This window comes from Diadema antillarum, unplaced genomic scaffold, assembly GCF_040938485.1.
Source record: "Diadema antillarum isolate AM-2024a unplaced genomic scaffold, OU_Dant_1.0 seq00001770_RagTag, whole genome shotgun sequence".
In the NCBI taxonomy this organism is placed as follows: domain Eukaryota; kingdom Metazoa; phylum Echinodermata; class Echinoidea; order Diadematoida; family Diadematidae; genus Diadema; species Diadema antillarum.
This window is the reverse complement of record NW_027272451.1, coordinates 243,549-265,146: the sequence shown is the minus strand read 5'-3', so window position 1 is coordinate 265,146 and position 21,598 is coordinate 243,549. Positions and strand designations below refer to the sequence as shown.

The 21,598-nt window shown below is 39.2% G+C and overlaps 1 protein-coding gene across 2 annotated transcripts in view; it reads right to left on the bottom strand.

Moving 5' to 3' along the window:
* Window positions 1–2,640: 2,640 nt before the first annotated feature.
* Window positions 2,641–21,598, bottom strand: part of LOC139712187 (uncharacterized) — a 30,805-nt gene continuing 11,847 nt past the window's right edge. For both annotated transcript variants that reach the window (XM_071624025.1, XM_071624026.1), the window contains exons 4-10: window positions 18,397–18,566; window positions 15,892–15,997; window positions 14,032–14,202; window positions 9,712–9,747; window positions 8,321–8,435; window positions 4,154–4,240; window positions 2,641–3,198 (exon numbers count right to left, since the gene is read on the bottom strand). In XM_071624025.1, coding sequence (XP_071480126.1) covers window positions 3,074–3,198; window positions 4,154–4,240; window positions 8,321–8,435; window positions 9,712–9,747; window positions 14,032–14,202; window positions 15,892–15,997; window positions 18,397–18,566 — 810 coding nt within the window. In that variant the 3' untranslated portion in view covers window positions 2,641–3,073. The remainder of the gene's footprint in view (window positions 3,199–4,153; window positions 4,241–8,320; window positions 8,436–9,711; window positions 9,748–14,031; window positions 14,203–15,891; window positions 15,998–18,396; window positions 18,567–21,598) is intronic.

Below are 21,598 nucleotides of genomic sequence, written 5' to 3'. Positions count from 1 at the left end.
ATATAGGTCAAAGGTCAAGGTCAAAGGTCACGACTGAAATTCTGTGTAGAAGTTTCAAAGCTCCCATGTAGTGCTATCATATAAAGCAAACAGAATCAAAATTGGCTCATAAATGACAGAGAAGTAGCAAATTGAAGATTTTGATCACACACGGACGGACGGACGGACACACGGACGGACGGACACACGGACACACACACGTACGGAGCCCGTTTCATAGTCCCCTGCTCGAACTCGTTCGGCGGGGACAATAACCCCACTCCACGGTGCAGTTTACTTTTACACAAAAAGTAAACTAGAAAAGAACAGCAGATGTTTCACGAAAATCAGAACTAGAAATGGAAGGTGTCGACTTCTGTGATATACCCCTGTGCTGATCTTGAATCACATACAATGTATTATGCACATTAGATGGGTTGGTGACATCTCACCTCGTGTCTCCATAGAACATGTAAACGAGTCTTCTCTTACGTTTTCTTTTGAATTCACTGTTAAACGTGCAGTAGCAAGGAGTATCTTGAATGTTCTCTGTCATGAATGATTTAAGATGGGCTTTTAAAAGGAAGGGGGTGCTAAATCACTGACCAATAATTGATCACCAGTTGTGAGTTGTGAGAGTTGTGAGGGCGAGACGTCATCTAGTGTGCATTGTAGCTGTCACCAATGTGACTGATATGTCTGATATTTTCGGGCGTGTACATGTGAAGAGTTTAAATGCAAAAATCTGATACATTGTACAGTATGCGCCATTTTTAAACATCATAAAGCAAGGTCATCATCAAATAAAGAAAAAAATCCTTCCAAATCATACAACACTTGTTACATAACAAGAAATAGCTTTAAAAATGTTTATGAAATTACACTACTTATTGTTGTTTTTTCTTTTGTTATTCAGCAGATTTAATCTGAAATATCTCAAATTGATAAAAATGGGTAAATCAGTTTTTGCATATAGACGCTTCACACATTTCTCAACATATTTCATTGATAACAGATATCCAACCATACAAGCGATTTAGCCTGAATGGAGTCAGCATGGCCTGGTATTTCACACTACATGTAATTTTGCTCATTTGATGTGAAGAACCAAGTATACATGGTCTCATTACAACCAATTGAGGGATCTCTACAGTCCAAGGTTGAATGTTTTCACTGCAATTTTAGATCTCTGCAATGCAAAATTGACGGTATGTCATCATTTCAATGTAGTAGCTTGGGAGAGAAAGGTCTATAGTGCTCGTTTAACCCGCTGAGGACCAGTCCCGCGTATACTCGAACAGGTGTCTATCGGTGAAATGCCTGATGTAGCAAACTCAGCCCGCCCTTGACGGGTTAAAAGTTCCAATATCCACAATGACAGAAACGAAGACTCAAGAGCAAACAGCATACCTGGTACTGTTCAGTGCACTTTATTTCGTTGTGAAATAACACTGCTCATATTCGGCAGAAGGGAAGAGAGTGACAACTTTTAAAAATCGACACCTGAGAAAAACAAATAAACAAGAATAAAACAAGAACAAAAGTGTATATGTATAATACAGATTACACTACAAGGATCATAATTCTTAAAAACAAAACAAACAAAAAAGAATGAAATGACAAAAGAATAGAATTAAGCGAATATAATAAGATATGGACGATTTCACTTGTAGTTTCTCATATCTTCCCTCCAGCCACAGTACTGTACTACAGCACAATTCATCATGGGTTTGAATCAAAGGTTTAAGTTGAAGGGTATCCCTGATATAAATCTATTACGAATGACAAAACCTGAATAAATTTCATCCATCCTGACAAATGATATCATCATCATGAACACATTATGAAGTACAATGATATTGAACCTGTACAAATAAAAGTACAGCTTAGCCATTTTCACTCAGTCCCATTCCATGTTTTAACACAGAAAAAAACAAACAGTACATGGTAGGAACACTTTTGAGTGCATAGAATAATTTTGCGCTGTTTGGACATTACAGAGAACATACAGAGTTTTCAATACATCACAAAAAAATTGCTGAAATCTAACAATACATCTCTCCAAGTGTGTGTAATAGTATTCAACAACTTCACATACAGTTTCGGATCATTTATCAATTGCCTGCAGGTGATGAATTTGGGGATTGTCTACTCACACATTTCATTTCTTTCAGCAAAGAATTTCAGAACAAAGCTGAGGAATTCATGAAGAAAAAAAGCACAAAACACAAACACAAAAACACATATATGGTACCAGTTGATAAGAATGCCATCCAGTGCATAAACAATGCATTCTTTGGGCATATAAAGAGCTCCAGATTTTAGACTCCTCTGGTGTATCCATTTCTTTCACACTTTCCATTTTTTTTAAAATCAATCAATGGCAGAGATGACTGCTTTCTGCATAAAAAAGTAAAAATTGACAGTACTAGAATCTTTTTCTTTAGTATACACAGATCATATCTCACATTTCTCTGCACAGCCAACATGGACATTCAATTCTACAGAGAAAGTTAGTATAGAATTATACTACCCCCCCCCCCCCAAAAAAAAAAGGAAAAAGGGGGGGGGGGGGGGGGGGGGAAGGTAGCCTATGTATCTAAAACACACATTGAGTAACAAACGAGAATGAGCCACTCTCACCCGGACATCACACTAACTACAATCTGGCCAGAAACACACACCAAAACATGACCAAACTAATATGCCTTACTTCCAATACTTTTCATCTGTCACCTAAACCATTAAGCTGTAGGGGAGACATGTGTAGCGATTTACTTACCCAACAAAATAAACAACAGAACTGTAAAACCAGAAACATTTGTGGCTTGAAACTTTCGCAAATTGCTGACCATTAAAAAAATATGAGTATACTACAAGTAGTGGATTGTGTAGACAAAAAAAAAAAAAATGTTGCGTCCATGTTACTTTCGCTTAACACGGCTCCTCGCTAAATTTGCAAAAGTTTCATGCACAATTTGCGAAAGTTTCAAGCACGTGAAAATATCTGGTTTCTGAGTAAGTGGGAAGGGCAGGGGAGAAAAGTCGACGAAAATATGTCACATGAACTAAAACGGGGAATGTACATTCGAGTTCATTCAAAGTTGGCTTTGTCCACCATGGTGGTGCCCGACTGCTGTATAATGTAGTTTGCTGCGTAGTGGCCGCACTGCACACACCTCTCGATGTCCTTACCCTGTGCCAGCTGGGAGAGGAAGCCTGGTGGGAGGGGACAGAGAAAGAGGGGAAAGCCCCACAGAAGTGGGGGAAATTTATAGTACGTCATATCAAACACGCATGGACTGACCTGCTGTATTATATGCTAGTTTACAGTTTTCGGACTGTAGCGTACAGCCCGAAACATTTGACACTAATCCTTTTAAGATTTTGCTTCATTCTTCATCTTGTTTTGCTTACATTTTTGCTTTTTATTCATACATTCATTTCTATTATTGTCAATTTTTTTTAAAAATACAATTGACTGGATTTAAACAAGTGCGCAATGATGGTTTGCTAAACTGTGCAAAATTATAAATGGTGAGACATATCCATACTCGTGCATGGACATGTGACGGTAACAAATGATAACTCTTGATCCCTGAAATTACTTTCAAAATTTTCTTTTTTCATTCCCTTGATGATTCCTGCCAAGACTGGTCAAAAGCAAACCCCTGGTTTTCCTAAAGATAAGACTGTAAAAAATCATGAAACTTTTTTGCTAAATTGGGGTGGCATTTGGGGCCCTGCCCGGGAGGTCCCGGGGCATCACCATCATTTCTACAAACTGCAACTGTATGATTCCTACCAAGCAAGTTTGGCCAAAATCCAGCCACCAGTTTTCAGAGAAGATGAAGAAAATGTGAAAATGTTGATGCATAATGCAAGACGGATGCTGGACGCCAGACGGTGAGCGATTGCAAAAGCTCGCTTGGACCATTCCACTCTGGCGAGCTAAACGTACCACAAATTTACAATGACATTCATGGAGTTGAACACGTTCATTAAGATATATGTGGATGCATGATAAACCTACAATGGAAAATGACAGAAAGAGCCACATACACAACAGGATGAGTCAAGTGCTTGTCAACTGAAAGAGAAAGATCGCAATGAACAACAAAGATGAAGAGAGAGGAGGGAGATGAAACAGGGTAGGGGTGGAGGAGCACCTTACCTCCTACAAAGGCATCTCCAGCTCCATTGGTGTCTAAGATGTCTTCTGCTTTGACGGGAAGAATCGGGTATTCTGTGATTTTCCCTCCTGTATGAAGAGAAGACGTAAGAAAAATTATCAGTCATTCACCAGACTCAACAAAAAAGACTAAGAGTTGTTTACTACTTCTCTGTGGTATATCAGATATTGAAAGGAATGCTTAGCATTTCAGAGCATTGTTCTATTACAAGTAACATTTAACGGGTCTCACAAATTGTCATCATTGGTTCACCAGTTCTCGTAAAGACACCACAGATTTGGGCCGCCCTCAGTAGCAAGCCCTTGTGTCTTTCAATTTCAAAGTTCCACTTGATGACTTGGTACTTCGTGGTTTGTTAGTTAATTCATGCACCTGTTTCTGTCAAAAGTGTCACAAAAACATTCTAAACATACTTCCCTGCTTTGATCTCATCATTACCACGGACGGCCAGCCTTGACAAGAACAAGACGGCACTGTGTGAAATCTACAAACTACACATGCAGAAGATAACTAGATATATCGCTACGGCTACTGATATGCCTCCGCCATAATGCATGGTTCTCCTAATAGGTCTATAGTACAATGTCTTGACAATGTGTGATGACAGTTTCACACAATTGGCAAAATATTAAATGACATTATCTAAACCTGGCCTTTGACCTTTGACCTCACAGTTCCAAAGAGAATCACTGTTAGGTTGAACATGCATAAATATGTAAGTTTCATGATGATACCTTGAGTTACTTTTGAGATATGGAGGAAAAAGTGCAATTTAGCACTTTCACTTGACCTTTGACCTTTGACCTTTTGGCAAGAAACTTCCCCAAAAATATATATTGGGTAATACATGCCATACATCAAGTTAAAAAAAAAAAAACCTTCAGGCATACTGCATTTTATGGAAAGTAGTGATATTTTGAGGAGTTGACCTTGACCTTTGACGACCTTGACCTTTGACCCATGACCCCCAACTTCCCTAGATAATCACTGCCCATCGGTACAAGCATATATACTAAATTTCATGAAGATACCTTGAACCATTTGCGAGATATGGAGAAAAACATGAAATTTCAATTTTTTCACAAAATAACCTGTGACCTTTGACCCTGTGACCCTAAAATCCACACAAAGTATTATCCCCCAAGGATATACCCTCATACCAAGTTTGATGTAAAACCACCACACGGTTCTTGAGATATTGACAAAAACAAAACGGGACGGACGGACGTACGGACCTACGGACGTACGGACGTACGGACGTACGGACGGACGGACGGACGGACGACCCGAAAACATAATGCCTCCGGCCACTTCGTTGCGGAGGCATAAAAATGCATGTGCAGTTGTAGTGCCCATTGGGAAAACATCGCTCATGCTATTTCACTTGCAAAATTCACATACTTCACAGAGAAAGCAGTTATTATTGCAGGGTGATTGTGATTTGTGATACAATTGTCCCCATTTTTCGCACATTGCTTCAGAGTAAACGTGGACAGTAACCGTAGACGACATGTATGTCCTACCATTATCCGACGTTACGTGCGTGTCCACAAGTGTCCAGTTCAGTAATCACTAATTTTGAGACAGAAAATTTGTCATGTTTTCAGGTTTGCTGCTCCCCATCACTTACTAGTGTTTATTCAAAGGCAGTCAAGTCTGAAAAGGCATCTCAGCCAAATAAGACTGGAATGAGGGAAATGGTTCTTTTGTCAGTGACACTGCTCAATTATGCAATCGTCATTGTCCAAACATTATTAAGATGCACAAAATCAGGTGGCAGTGGTGATGATGGGATCAAAGAAAGACTTTCATTATGTAGTGTAGTGAGTAGTGGGTCCATGTAGTTATGTGTGTAGTGGGTCCATGCCTTCATTTTGGAATCCCGCCACTAAAGCCCATTCTGACATTTGCAGATTAAAAAACAAAACAAAACAAAAAACAAAAAACAAAAAACAAAAAACTTTAGTGCTTCGAAATAGTTCTAAAATGTGAGTTAGGGATAAAAATAACCAACATGAAAATGTTAAATGTTTGTTGAAGGTACAAAAAAGTGAATAGTTTCTAAAATAAGCTGTCACCATGACGGTTTATTGAGTAAATTAGCAGTATCTCCTTATATTTGTGGCTCTATTGCAAAATGTTGTACAGTAGGGTGTTTGGCGATACAACTGAATAATACATATGCATCTCCCAATCGCCACAAAAATTCGCACATGTATTACCTGTGGCATATTCTACCAAATTATACAAAAAGAAATATAAATTTTCATCATAATCATGCTTATATATGCATAAAATCATACATTTTGCTCTAAATCGGAAAGTAAAGCTCCTAGAATCCTAATTTTTGGTGATAACATCCTTTGTAGCATTCCCAACAATGTACTCAAAAGAAAATCTGGTATCAAAATCAATTTCTTATGTATTTTATTGTTTCATGACTTTCTTATGTATTACCTAGTTTTTCAACCTTTTGTTTTATCATTTGTTTTCGCAAAATTTATGACAGAACCTACTTCAAGCATAATTATGCTAAAATTAATTGATTTCAGCATATGAAAGTGAAAACAAGGAAAAGTAGAAATTACGCGGTGCGTAATATATGTCCCCGCCGGAAGTAGCATTTTGTAGCAAAATGTGCAATATAGGTAAAAAATCAAGGTCAAAGGTCAAAGATGTCAAAGGTCAAAATTCTGTGTAAAAGTTTTGAAGCCCTCACCTAGTGCCATCACATAAAGCAAACGGAATCGAAATCGGGTTCGAAATGGCGAAGGAGTAGCATTTTATAGCCAATGTACAATACAGGTCAAAAATCAAGGTCAAAGGTCAAAGAAGGCAAAGGTCAAAATTCTGTGTAAAGTTTTGAAGCCCTCACCTAGTGCCATCACATAAAGCAAACGGAATCGAAATCGGGTTAGAAATGGCGAAGGAGTAGCATTTTGTAGCCAATGTACAATACAGGTCAAAAATCAAGGTCAAAGAAGGCAAAGGTCAAAATTCTGTGTAGAAGTTTTGAAGCCCTCACCTAGTGCCATCACATAAAGCAAACGGAATCGAAATCGGGTTAGAAATGGCGAAGGAGTAGCATTTTGTAGCAAAATGTACAATATAGGTCAAAAATCAAGGTCAAAGGTCAAAGAAGGCAAAGGTCAAAATTCTGTGTAGAAGTTTTGAAGCCCTCACCTAGTGCCATCACATAAAGCAAACGGAATCGAAATCGGGTTAGAAATGGCGAAGGAGTAGCATTTTGTAGCAAAATGTACAATATAGGTCAAAAATCAAGGTCAAAGGTCAAAATTCTGTGTAAAAGTTTTGAAGCCCTCACCTAGTGCCATCACATAAAGCAAACGGAATCGAAATCGGGTTAGAAATGGCGAAGGAGTAGCATTTTGTAGCAAAATGTACAATATAGGTCAAAAATCAAGGTCAAAGGTCAAAATTCTGTGTAGAAGTTTTGAAGCCCTCACCTAGTGCCATCATATAAAGCAAACGGAATCGAAATCGGGTTAGAAATGGCGAAGGAGTAGCATTTTGTAGCAAAATGTACAATATAGGTCAAAGGTCAAGGTCAAAGGTCACGACTGAAATTCTGTGTAGAAGTTTCAAAGCTCCCTTGTAGTGCTATCATATAAAGCAAACAGAATCAAAATTGGCTCATAAATGACAGAGAAGTAGCAAATTGAAGATTTTGATCACACACGGACGCACACACGGACACACGGACGGACACACGGACGGACGGACGGACGGACACACGGACACACACACGTACGGAGCCCGTTTCATAGTCCCCTGCTCGAACTCGTTCGGCGGGGACAATAATCATATCTATCTAGAGAAAACTCTGTTTGCATAGACTTTATACACAAAATCACGTTTTTGAGCCATTTTCGGTCTGACAGGCATGTCCAATTGTATAAAAGCGTCGTAACGGAACGCGCGATTTTCGCAAAAATGGTGTCAAAAGATGTGCGAGACATGAAAGTAAAAAGTCAGCGGACGGCGCGGTCAAAAAATTTCATGCGGTGGAATAGTCACAAACAATGTCAAGGGGGGGTTCATTCAAACCCTCCCCCGGCCTTTTTAGGGTTAAATAGTGGTTTTAATGCGAGAGAGAGGGAGACAGAAAAAAAAAAAGATGAACTTACCACTGGCTATGATGGTCGGTTTGTCTCCCTGAGTTATGACAACAACTCTCTCCCTCGCCTTGCTTTCCTTGGGCAGAGCAGCTGCCTTCAGAGCTATCTCCCCAAGGTCCTCAGTCTGACAGATAATAAAAGACAATGGACTGGTTAACATTCTCCACACATAGTACACGCAGAAATGCAATGAATGTAATATTTAAGAGTGGGTGCGTTCGAGCGCTCTCTTAAAGTGAACTGTACCGTAACGTACCAATGCCAGAGTAGCGCTGGAACGCTCCTAAAGTGTACCGTACCGCACTGTGCCGAGCCAGAAGTGGACCACTTCCCGATGTGCTCCAAAAGCATACCAAAAGCGTACCAAAAGTTCGCAGGTGAGAATGCATGTATCATGCATATACGTCATAACGCAAAGAGTTCATTCTCTTTGTTCGGGACAGCTGTAAGTAGTTCAAGCGCCAGGTGGATGACATTCTTGCTACAAAATGCGTGACCTTTTCTAAAAACAACTGGTGAGGTATGCTTTCTCTACAGAGCGCTCGAACGCTTCAAATCTGGCACAGTTCGGTATGGTACGCTTTGGTTCAGTTCGCTTTGGTTCGCTTTAGAGCGCTCGAACGCACCCAGTGACACCTTTCAAGTAGAACACAATGTAGACAAGCAGTCTATCAGTTATGACTTTGGAAAGCTTTACAGGGTAGATTTCCCAAATACTCTTCTCAAATTTGGGCGGTTTTGAGACACTTCATCACGTTCATCTCATATCTGAATCTTTCTGCATATTCTGATACGTGACACTTTCTGACATCCACATGCTCATTTCAATGTCACAGACATGAATCAATTCAGTTATTAAAGCCAAAATAAGAGTACTGTATATGCCATACATTTTGAAGGGATTTCATTTTCAAAAATTTTACTAATCAGGTGATTGTGAAGGCTACAATTTAAATGCTGGTTCATAGTCAAACCTTTCAAGGAGCATGAGCCAGCAACTGCCTGTACAGAAGACAATTCTCTACTTTTTCTACAACAGGGAGCTTTAGATTTGCGGCGTGGACGCTTGAGACGACGCTTGAGCTGGACGTTCTCCTCTCTCCCTGCGTCGTGTTGAAAAGTAGCTATAAACTAGGCGGAGACGCAACCTATAAAGAATAAAATGGCGCCCCCATGTGATCGGTTCATGAAGTAGCTCTCTACGTCGTGAAATGAGCGGACGTAAAAATAGCACAGAGCGCGTAGTGAAAACTCAGATGACGCCAGCTATAAATAGATGGACTTTGATACGCGATTCTGCGCATGCTCAGAATAGGTTTTTTTTTTTCCCTCTGAGCATCTCCGTCGCGAAAATTTAAAGCTCCCTAATCACAAGACTGAAATAGTGACATGATACTTACCCCCATCTCTTGTTCCTTTGCAAAGACCGCTGCTTCCTGCGAGAGAAGGAGGAGGAAGAGGAGGAAATCAGAAATACTGCATAGGATACTTGATCTTGTTGAAAATAATGAATCCTTCGTCATGATTTGTGACAAATTTCTATGGTGTGTGTAAAAGATAGTTTGATTTTGACATTAACTTTTGCACTGTCTTCCTATCTCCCTCCTTTACTATCCTAGCTCTGCTAAGAACTAATTTACAGCAAGCAGGGATGCCAGTTAGAATGAAAGAGAGGGGCTACTATGCACAGGAAAGGGCTTGAACTCTGATACAACCAGGGTCTGAATTCAGGCTTTTACCTGAAAACTGGTATCTCTGGACAAAAGAACTCCCAATTTCTTTCTCTCTCTCTCTCTCTCTCGCTCTCTTGAAGGACAAGTTCACCCAAACATATGTGTGGATTGAGTGAATGCAGCAATATCAGACGGAACACATCAGTGAAAATTTGAGGAAACTCGGCCAATCCATTCAAGAGATACGAGGTTCAAAGTTTTGGAGAAGCCATCACTGAATGAGAAGACTGCAACAGTTTGCTACATTCACTCAATCCACACATATGTTTGGGTGAACTTACCCTTAAACTCTCCACCCATCAATCCTCTGTCACTATTCACCTCTTCACATTACCGTTTTCTCTCTCTGCTACTATTATCTCTCCCTCTACTTCCTTGTCACAACGTTTAGTCCTGCTGGGAACCAATTTCCAGCAATTATCAAGTGAAGCAAAACCTGCGTCGAGTGATTGCTTCGTCCTCTCCACTTCACTTCAGACATCTTTTATGAGCTACTGTATACAACAAATATTTTGTGAGATTTTTATTTTTATGAATTTTGTTAGTGGGATGCTATTCGCAAATTTACAAACATGCGAAAATATTGACTCTCATACCGACATAAATGTGACGTGCACCCATACAGTTTTCCTTTTGGTACTGTGCTACATGATCACGAATTAAACCACTCACGAAATTATTGGGGAGTCCCGATTTGCAGAAAAATTTGCGAAATATATGGCGTATACCATACATCTTCCCCTCTCTGTCTCATCGTGTGACATATGTCATTTGTATTTTTGACATGTTTGTTATCACCTGTTTTAATTTTTCCTTTTCCTTCCTTTTGTCGCTTCCCACCTGTGCTTAGAAACAGTGTATTAAGCGTGTTACAAATATATGATGTATTATCATTATTTATTATCATTGCATTTTCAAGATCATGCTGAATATTTGATACAGTATTATGCATCTGATCTCATAACATATAAATCATACACATCCATACTTGCGACTATCAGAGTTTGCAATTAAAAGTCTATAATATGTACTCTCGGCTATTCTGTATTTTCTTCACAATTCTCCTTTGTAAACCAAGTGTTCCACAAGCCTCTACCTGATGGAATATACTGAAGAATTCTGACATAAGAAAGAAAGTAGAATGAGATGTGTCTTTGGTATATCCACAGAAGGGTCCCCCCCCCCCCCCCCCAACTGAAGACAAATTGATATTCCATGACTCTAGAAGCTGCAGAATTTGTCTACTTGTTTCACTTGGGTTTCCATGTTTCTTTCTGCATGTTTCTGTTTTGTCTGATATTCTTGCTCTCATATCAATATTTCAGTTCCTTTTCCTAATATGTCTTGCTTTAATTACCCGCTCATGAATTCCAGAATTCAATATTTCAGGCTTTTACAGACACTCCATATGAAAATGTGGCAGACGAGTCTTCCGCATTTACATATCCTCTGAAACTAACTCGACATTCCAAGGCAACTCTCAATCACATGGACGAACTAAGTCCTTCAGTCCTGTCAACATTCGTCACTCTCATGCCAACTTTCTATAATATGACATCGCCTGATCTCTTGTGGAATCAACTTGTGCAATCTAACACATCTCTACAGCATATATCCGCCATATAAGTGCAAATTAAACATGAACACACATTTCGCTTTTCTGGCAACAATATCATGGGCAGAGCCATGAAGAGAATTGCCACATTGAATTACATACAATGTTGTGCTGGATGATAAAGTTACAGTCTTTTCATATGTTGTAGTTTTGGTTTTGGTTTTTGCAAGTTAAGACACTATCAATTTTTTTTTTTTAAATGACTATAATTACCACTGTAGACTAATGAACCCTTTCCAAGGTTGTTTTCTCATTACCAAACACAACTAAAAATATCACTACAGGTGATTAACGTCCCCTGCACAACAATTCTATACTGGATTACTACTACCAAGAATAATGATAACCAGTAACTTCACATAAGCTGTAAATAAAAATTTCGGGGCCATAATTGCACTGTAACAATGGCGATGTACTTTCCACTACTCTTATAAAATTGTGTGCCAAATCTCTTCTGAATCACACACACACACACACACACACACACACACACACACACACACAAAATGAGAAAGTTCCATCTGCAATGTTTTCCCCCCTGATTCGGGGGGGGGGGGAACATAATGCCCTGTTACTATGGCAACAAAATTGCCAGTAATCTTGAAATGTGTCTTGTACAAGTTTATGTCAAGTTTATCTTTATGTCAACTTTATCATGTGTGCCAATTTCCTTGTGAATTGCTAAGAAACTGGAGAAGTAGTTCAATCTGGAGGCCTTTTACCTGATTTGGAAGACATAACGTACTGTTACCATGGCAACATACTTTCTGTTACTGTGGAAAATTGTATCTTGCACAACTTCACATTGAGCTCAACATGGGTGCCAAATTTCTTTGGAATCGCTTCAAATCTGGAGTAGAAGCAGTTTGATCTGCAATACTTGCAGACCACCCGCCTGACAGACCACAGATTCTTGAACCCCCCCCCCCTTTTTTTTCCCTTTTTGATGGGGGTATAATAACCAAATGGTCACAATAATTGTTAAGATTGGTAATCATATCAGCTGTCTTGCTTGTTTCAACAGTGCAAAATGTCCATGTGCATTGATCTACACATTATAAGATTGCCTGCTCTTGGAGGATTGAGAGCAAGTGCAGAATAGAAGCCTCAATTTCTTCACAGCATACCACCACAAACTGAGCCAAGAAACCCTTTAAATGTATCGCTTAATAGTCCGTCTCGAAAGATGGAGGACATGATGACGACGCATGGATTTCCGTTACACAACATGCACTGCCTTGCAAACGTCTGACATTTCACTTTCAGTTTAGGATTTATTTCACAGACATTACCTTCCTCAGTGGTGTTGAATTATTTTCTAATACTTTGGAGAAGAAAAAAAAGAAGAAGTTGTAATTGGCAATTTATCCTCAATGGCTGTTATCTAAGATCTAACACTAATGTGTCATGCTCGTCTTTATCACTTAGTCCTCTGAAAGGGGAACTGACCCGCTGTTGGTCATTTGCCTCAAGGCATTTATATGCTTACTTAACTCGTTGAGGACGGGCTGATTTTACAAGAACACGTATTTCCAATAGACACTTGCCCGAGTATACTCGGGACTCGTCCTCAACAGGTTAATGGCCACATACACTCAATATAAACTTAAGATGCCAACTCTCCATTTTGGTTTGGCGTATTTTATCACCATAAGCCAGCTCGTTATTAGTCCATGTGCACATTGGTTTAAATAACGGTTCTTTATTCTTTTTCAGTTGCTTATGCACTTCATTCGTTTTCAAAGCAAAATAAAGCCTAAAAGCAAAATAAAGCCTACAAGCTTGCCCGACATATTAATTTATGGAGTTTATGTTCAAACGAAGAATGAACGTGCATAGACCAGGTGACCAGAATGGCCCATCAATGAACACTTTTTTTTTTAAAGCATTCGTTTCCTTATTTTGCACTGAATGCATGAACAGTTTTTTTTTTCTGTGTCAAAATTGACAAATACCTGGCTTTCTGTGAGGCAGATTTGTTGGCAAGCACCACTTATAAAGATTACATGAATAATCATTACATCACCGATGCTCATCTCTGTGATTTTAAAAACCAACATGGCTGTTGGTACAACTGACCTTTTTCTGGTCATGCACAAAGCAGAACTACGAACTGGCTTATAGAACTATTCACTTTTAGTCAGCCATAAAGGGGGGGGGGGGGGGGTTCCAAAATAAAAAGAAAAAATATGATGTAATGGGTTATGCAATGATCTGGCACATTGCTACAGTATATTTCAATGCATTAATTAACTATTGTTAGACATACTGAAGCCCCCCAGTCATGGCGGAAATAGACATTAACACGAAGAACATCTCCCAAACCATACAGGTCTACAGTTGCCTGGCAGAAGGACTTATGAACAGCTCACCGTCTCGTTGCCAAAGAGGTAGTCGACGTAGGGCATCAGCTGCATTTGGGGCTCCTTGAAGAACTGGCTGAGAAACGGTGCCGAGAGATTGGTGCAGAAGATCTTGTTCTTCTCGGCGGCGTGCTTACCAAGCTCTATCATGGCATCTGGAGCGACGGTTAAATGGAAACCCTGGACATGAAAGGTTGTATCAAAGTTCATGATGAGGACACACGCACAATGGGTGAATGATATCACAGCATATAATCTCTAAGAAATACATAGGTCCAATGATTGATTGCTGGGCTTCCATATTGAATTGGCTTTCGAGAGAAATTGGGCATTGCAATCAAACATATAACAAACAAACATATAACAGACTTGTAAGTTTTAAAGATGTAAAATATACACAGTCTTTGAACACTTGCAAACAAAACAAGCAAGGGGATCAATGACTCCTTTTATACCATAACACTTGATATGTACTACAAAATGATGCAATCATATCTCTACAAAGCAGAAGGGAACAACAGACATTTGTGATAAATGCTACCAGTCTTTGTATTCCTCATAACTATTATCTCAATGACCAGCAGGGCAATTCCGCAGTTAGGTGGACATGACATGGATAAAAGAAATGTGCCTCTTTATCTTACTCCTTGATTTAGGTATCAACTAATGCCATGGATGTTCATCAATCATTAAGGTCTTTCAAATTCAGTAGATTTTATTTTTCGTATTTATTGATTTTGCGAGATCTAAAACCATCATCTAAAATGTACATGTGGGACTGGGGATGCTGAAATTCACTTAAATGCAAATTACAGTGGGTTCCTTTGAAATTTTTTCCTCAAAGCTTTGCTAAAAGGTAAAAGATGAATACATTTAAATACTCCAGAAGTCATGTGACATTTTGTCAATTACAAAAAGGTGAAATGACCTGCGGAATTACTCCGGACAAATGTAACGTTACTAACCGTAACGTTACTAACCATGCTTTTGGGGGTCTAACTAAAAAATTATCGGTGGAACTGCTAAAAAAATTTGCATGAACATTTGTCATAATGCAATAATTGAAATTAATGCAACACTTTGTTTGAAGTAACTTGAATTTTTGCACACTTTTTGTTACAAGACATTGATTTTTTTGCCATGTCCTTTTTTCGTAACGTTACTAACCAGCCCTTTAAGTTGCCATAGCAATTCTAATATTTCTTGGATTGTATTCATTCTTTTCTGTATCATAAACATGGGAAGGATGAATATGTTTTTGACATAATTTTGACTTGAAATGAATAAATGGTAATTTTGTAGTAAAAACAAATATCTAAATTTGTTCAAATGTAACGTTACTAACCGCGGAATTGCCCAGCACCATCACTCCCACTTATCTCCTAACTCTGCACATCACATTCCTTGACACACCCCTTGTCATTAATATCATCAATATCACAATCATCTTTTTTTCTCTTCATCTTCATCATTAATTTCACAATATGACATTACTATTATCATCTACTTGATCATCAGCATCATGATAAGCCTTTCTCTTTTTCATGGTATTTCATTGTAGTTGTGTGAATGATATTACTATTTGTCAATCTATTTTCGTACATATACAGGGTGCCATTGTAAAGCAGTTGGCAAACTGTATGTGCCTACCCTGTATTTTGTAAAGAAAACATGAATACATTAATAAATGAATGGTAATTAACTTTTCTTCCTGCTCTTCTTCATCATATTTCTTTGTCTTAACCACTGCTGTCATATTTTACATTTTCTCTTCTGGACCATCATCAATCATGATCACATCACCGTTATCACCATCGACAGTTAACCACCACCATTATCTACGAAATGCAGAGAGGATCTCGGACTCACAGCGGAGTAAATGACTCGGCATTTTTCAACATACGCCCAGTTCTCGGGAAGCATGAGATGATCCTTCTTGTAGTGGTTGGCGGCGGCAAGATTCGCGCACAGCGATCTGGAACCAGTCATCCAGAGTGAGAGAAAGAGGGAGGTTTAATATAACAATTTTACTCTACAACAATTCTCTTTGTATCAGATGTTATAGATACATGTGCATTGTACTATCATTCCTGGGCACTTTATTGCTCTGCGGAGGAATATGTAAATAAAGAGTTCGACAAGATGACCAACATCGACCAAACACCTTGTTTGAGAGTCTGGGTATTTTCGGTGGTCATGATGGTTCGTTAGTCCAAGTTAAACTCCGTAACACAGAGCAGTGCACCCATATGAGCTAGGAGTATACCTAGCTGATATTACAATGTACTCAACTACAATTGTAATTAAGTGGATTACAAAACTACAAAATATGAGTGATGGTCCTTAAAGCACCATTCTGCATCAGTTCAATCAATTTCATTTTCCTGGCTATTTTTCATCGTAAAGATCTTGTCATATGACGCTACCATTCACTTCATCTTATTGAGGACTACAAAGAAACAGTTCACATCAGTCTATAGCACCTTCATTGAGATCAGATACGTATGTAGATCTGATTCATATGTACAGGTTTTATGACTACTGTCTCAACTACTCTTGATAATACAAAATTTTCTTCTTCAAACCTTATGGGTCAAATCAAGCCTTGCAGGAAATAATTCTTCTTAGTCAAATAAAATTGTCAGAACATTGCAGTCTCTGCATAATAGGATACGAGGATACGAGTTGAAGTTAGGAATTTCTGTCATTGAATAAAATCTAAAGAAACAATCACAAAAAATATGAGCATTCCCACCCCCTTTCTCTTTTTCTCTTCATATCAAGTACTCTTGGCTAGCTGGGTGAAATCTGCTCTCATCAATCCCACGCAATTAAACGGAGATTGTACTATTTCCTGAGCTCAAGGCAACCAGAATTCACTGAGCAAAGCTCTTTGACAAACAAAGATATACCACAAATGCTAACGTAAACAGAGGCCAGTAAGTGTATGAGCACCATCGAGGTTCGCACAGTGTTTGTTGCGACCTTTGCTCCTGTCAACAGTGAATTTACTGCCAACTCAGCACATCTGGGACCGCTCACCTCTAAAATGAGCTCCAAAAAGATTCTAATTGGCTGAACAGGGCAAGTGTATAAAACTTGAAGTGCTGGCTGTCGGGAATCCAAAGACATTGGTCCCTTTACCTTGAATTCTGGCCTTTATCTAATTTACAATGCAGGTCACCTGGTCTTTGGGAGTGCATATCGGGTACAGCATTTGGGCAGAAAAGACCACATCTTACACACAAAGGGGGGGGGGGGGGGGGGTGCTTGATGGTTACCTAAGCTTGAGCTCCAAGACAAACCCAATCTTGATTAAGCTTTTCCCTAGCATCCCCTTTACTGTATGCATTAAATGTGCTGTAACAACCTCTTCAGGGGCCTCGCAAACAGTTATATAATGTATTGTTCTTTACCTCTAATAATATCTGCACACAAGAGAATTTACACATTCAACTTGCACACAGAGATTGTGATTGAAATTTACAGGGTTTTGGCCCTCAGTACCCCCTGCCAAAAAGGCTGCCATGGTGACCACGTTTCTTTGAACAAGACTGCATCCCCTGCGCGACATCATTATATAAATGATGCACCACATTGTACCCCAGGGTACTGTCATACCCTGAGTTATGGCATTGTGCTTGTAAGATGCACAGTTACACACTGCCATTGCGGTGGCCAAATTTCAGCAGTTGGTAATAACAATTCCAATGCCAAATAAGCTATGTTCTAATTATTTTTACTATAGTTTCAATATATATTATCAATAACAGTAATAGTAATAACAATAATGATAATAATGATAATGATGATAATTATAATAACAATAACAACAACAACAACAACGACTGCAACAACTGCAACAACAATAATAACACCATTTGAATACCTTTTTGGAAATATATAATAACAATTTTGCACAGCAATTCAGAATGAGATCATTTTAACCCACAAATTAAATCTCCATTTATCACTTATTTCACATCTTCAGTGGACTGGTAATGCATATGTAGTGCGGTGCTGCTGTCTGTGTGTGACACTGAGATCACTGATGTATGTTGCAGTGTGTATGATGAGCGGTGATGTCCTGACGCTGCTGCACTGCTGAAACTCATTGCTGTAACAAAACTTTCTTCCAGACAGCACTAAAATTTACTTTCACCTATATTTTGATTTTCTACCCAAGCTACAATGTCGAAACCAACAAAATCATAAAAATTACAAAAATTCAACAAAATGGCAGATTTCTATTTGCTACCCCAGGGTACCAAAAACCCACATCATATGATATCAATGACATGGATGATCAACATATTGAACAGTTGTGCTCAAACTTCACATCCACAGAGTGCCTTAACCTTTCCTCCTCCCTACCTGTTGCTACCGGTGATGAGACAGGCACAGGACCCGGTGGGAATCTCCTTGTTGATGAGGTACCTTGCCGTGCTGCCCGCTTTCTGCATTCCCTCGCTCAGACGCTTGCCGAAGTCGTCGTCCCCAATGCAGCCGAAGAAGGTGCTGACTCCCGGCTGGTCAAGAATCCACTGATTGAGAATGGGGTGGAGGGGGGAGGGGGAATAAAAACACATCCTTCTTGAAAAGAACGCTCAAGTGAACACTTTGTAACTTGTTGAGGACGGGCTGATTTTGCTACAATACACATTTCCCATAGACACTTGCCCGAGTATACTCAGGACTCGTCCTCAACAGGCTAAAAATGTCATTATCTACTAATTGTATTCCTCAGCATTACAAATGCCTGAAAGATGCTCACTTCCACAAATACTACCCTAAGATCAACCAAACTAGCCCCTAACATCTGTTTGCATGCTTTCTGTATAAGGAAATTAAGTAGCAAAATGGAAGGAAAAACAAAGCAGGTATATATTTTCCAACATTAGTAATTTTTGCAGAAGTTGCTAGGCAAGTACCTAGAACTTAGCAAATAATAATAATAAAGATATCCATATAAGTTTCACCAGCAGAAAACACTTTGTTCGTCTTCATTCTAGTGTAAATGCCAGGGCAATAATTCAACCCATTTTCACATTTCGATTTGCCAATATCAATGGGTCTCATTGATGAATTTTCATTAAACAGACTATGCACATAGCTTGTTATGTTTAATTCTTGATAGGAAGATAAATCACGGACAGCTCACATCAATGGGCTTGACTTCACCCAGTGCTCTCTGCTTTTTCAAAACAACTTGTTCAGACATGTCTGACCTGTGTTTAAATGTTCTACATCTGGCAAGCGGCTGACAACTACTAAGTCTTATCACATGTTTCTGCTTGATCTTTGAATGGTAATGTTTTGATGAGATCATATCTCAAAATCCCATTAGTCGTAGTTTGTCTTTGTTGACAAATCATTGACAAGGATTTCCGTTGCATTCAGATGAATGTTTGTGGCGACACCTCAAATAGTGTGTGGTGTTCAGAGTCAACATCAGCCTTTGGACTCCCCTTCTCCGACTCGCCCAAATGAGGCCCTAGGCATGGGTCCCATTCTCATAACATGCAATAATCCATCAAATTGCCTGCCCAACAACGGGATTACGGCACCTGCCCTTGGAAAGCGGTCAAACAGGTTTGCAGCACCTTGAAAAGATATGAAGTCACTATGTGAAATGTCAGAGTCTACACTATGACTGTGACCCATACTCACAAAACATTCAACTCATGGAAACATTCTCTCCCCCCCCCCCCAAAAAAAAAAAAAAAAGAAAAAAATCATAACACTTCCAGCTGCATATGATCAGAGATAACACACAAAGCACCTTATCAAGTTATTTTGAATCTCTCATGAGCAAATAATGAATGATTGATGAACAAACAGGCTGGTACCTGATGAAAAACAGTCAGATGGTTGATCAGATACAGCAGTAAAAGTGTACAACATGTAGCTTGTGATTTGAAATTTGAATTCACTACATGAAAAAAATGTTAAACTGTGACAGATCTTATGGTTCACACTTGCAGTTTATGGACTACGGTATGTGGACATGATAAACAAGTATTGTTCAATCAGTGACAAATCCCCCCCCCCCCCCCCCAACCTGAATGCCTGCAAAATTTAGCTCAGACCAGAAGCTGGCCAAAAATGCATGAGTTACTGAAAGGGGAGTTACTTTCTTCACGCTCTCATCAAGTTATCTGTGTAATGCCCAGAGCTCTTTCTTTGCAATCATTTCAGAGCTGCTGCGGCTGTTCACATACATACTATACTTGTGAACGATACATGCAGTTGCTCAAACATCCCCTAAACCTTGTAATAAAAGCATATCAAAAAAAAAAAAGGCATCAGTTTAGTCTTTATATCTCAGCACACAGACTTCCCTCAAAACCTTCACAAATCCACCCTAGAATGAATCTTCCTTTTTTTTGTTTAACATTAACCCTACCTCTACTTACAGATCACAGCATACCATCAACATTATGAGTACATCTTCTAAATTGTGCAGATAAATGCCTTTTTTCCCCATGGGGAAAAAAACACACACTTTCATACATCACAGCATAATGTGATACTTTTTGTTTCCTCCTTGAGGATTATATAGGTCTACCTGGTATATCTCAACTGTTATTTCTTATACAATGACAGCTTTCTATCTTCGTGCGATAAACACTTGAGGTGTCATCCAGACGATCACGAATAACGCAGTGCGCACATGGAATGTGACTAGCCAGTCGGCACAAGGCAAGAGAACGACTGTCGCCCGGGGACAGCTCGTAGCTACCTTGCTTCTTGGGCAAGCCTGGATGTGCCATCAGCCGGACGGCTTGGGTGCAATCTGCCCATGGAACAGGACATATACCGTGGCAGACAGCCGGCCTTATCATCAGGATGCACAGACTACTGCCTTTAACGACACTCACAGTCGGCCAACACACCTTCCCTTGTTCCATGCAGGCAGTGCATGACAAAAGTAGGCCACTGGAAAGTGCTATAGAGATTTATTTTTCCCCCTTTAAATCACGACACAGGAAAGGATGCATGGCGATGCACTAGCCATTTGCCAACAACATTCTTTGGACTTGAAAATGTATATTGCATTCCTGCTATTGATTAATATCATGAGATCTGAATGCAATAGGTAGTTGCTGGTTTGTTTTTTTAATCAATAAGATGACAAACCAAACCAGTTCAAACCAGACACACAAGTCACAATCAAAAACTGTCATTGCCACTGTCTGAAGTTTCCAGCAGGCAGCAATGAATAAGCTCATTTGTTCACTAATATGCCTATAATTCTATTCTTGTCAATATTCTCAGCCACATATTTACCTGTAGATCTATGTACAATTACATCAGGATGAACATGTACAAAATCAAAAACAAATAGTGAGTTTTCGCTTTTTTTTTTTTGGTGGTCCTTCCTTAATACATCATCTGCAACAGATTGACTTGAAAGTTGATGGTGCTGATCTCACATAAAGTGTATAGTGTCAGGCATGATCTACCACTGTGCATTACCATGATCAATGGACACAAAAAGTGAGAGACCAACAGTACAAACGGACACCAGCACACACAAACACATAATACACACAGAGCAATATTAGGAAATACT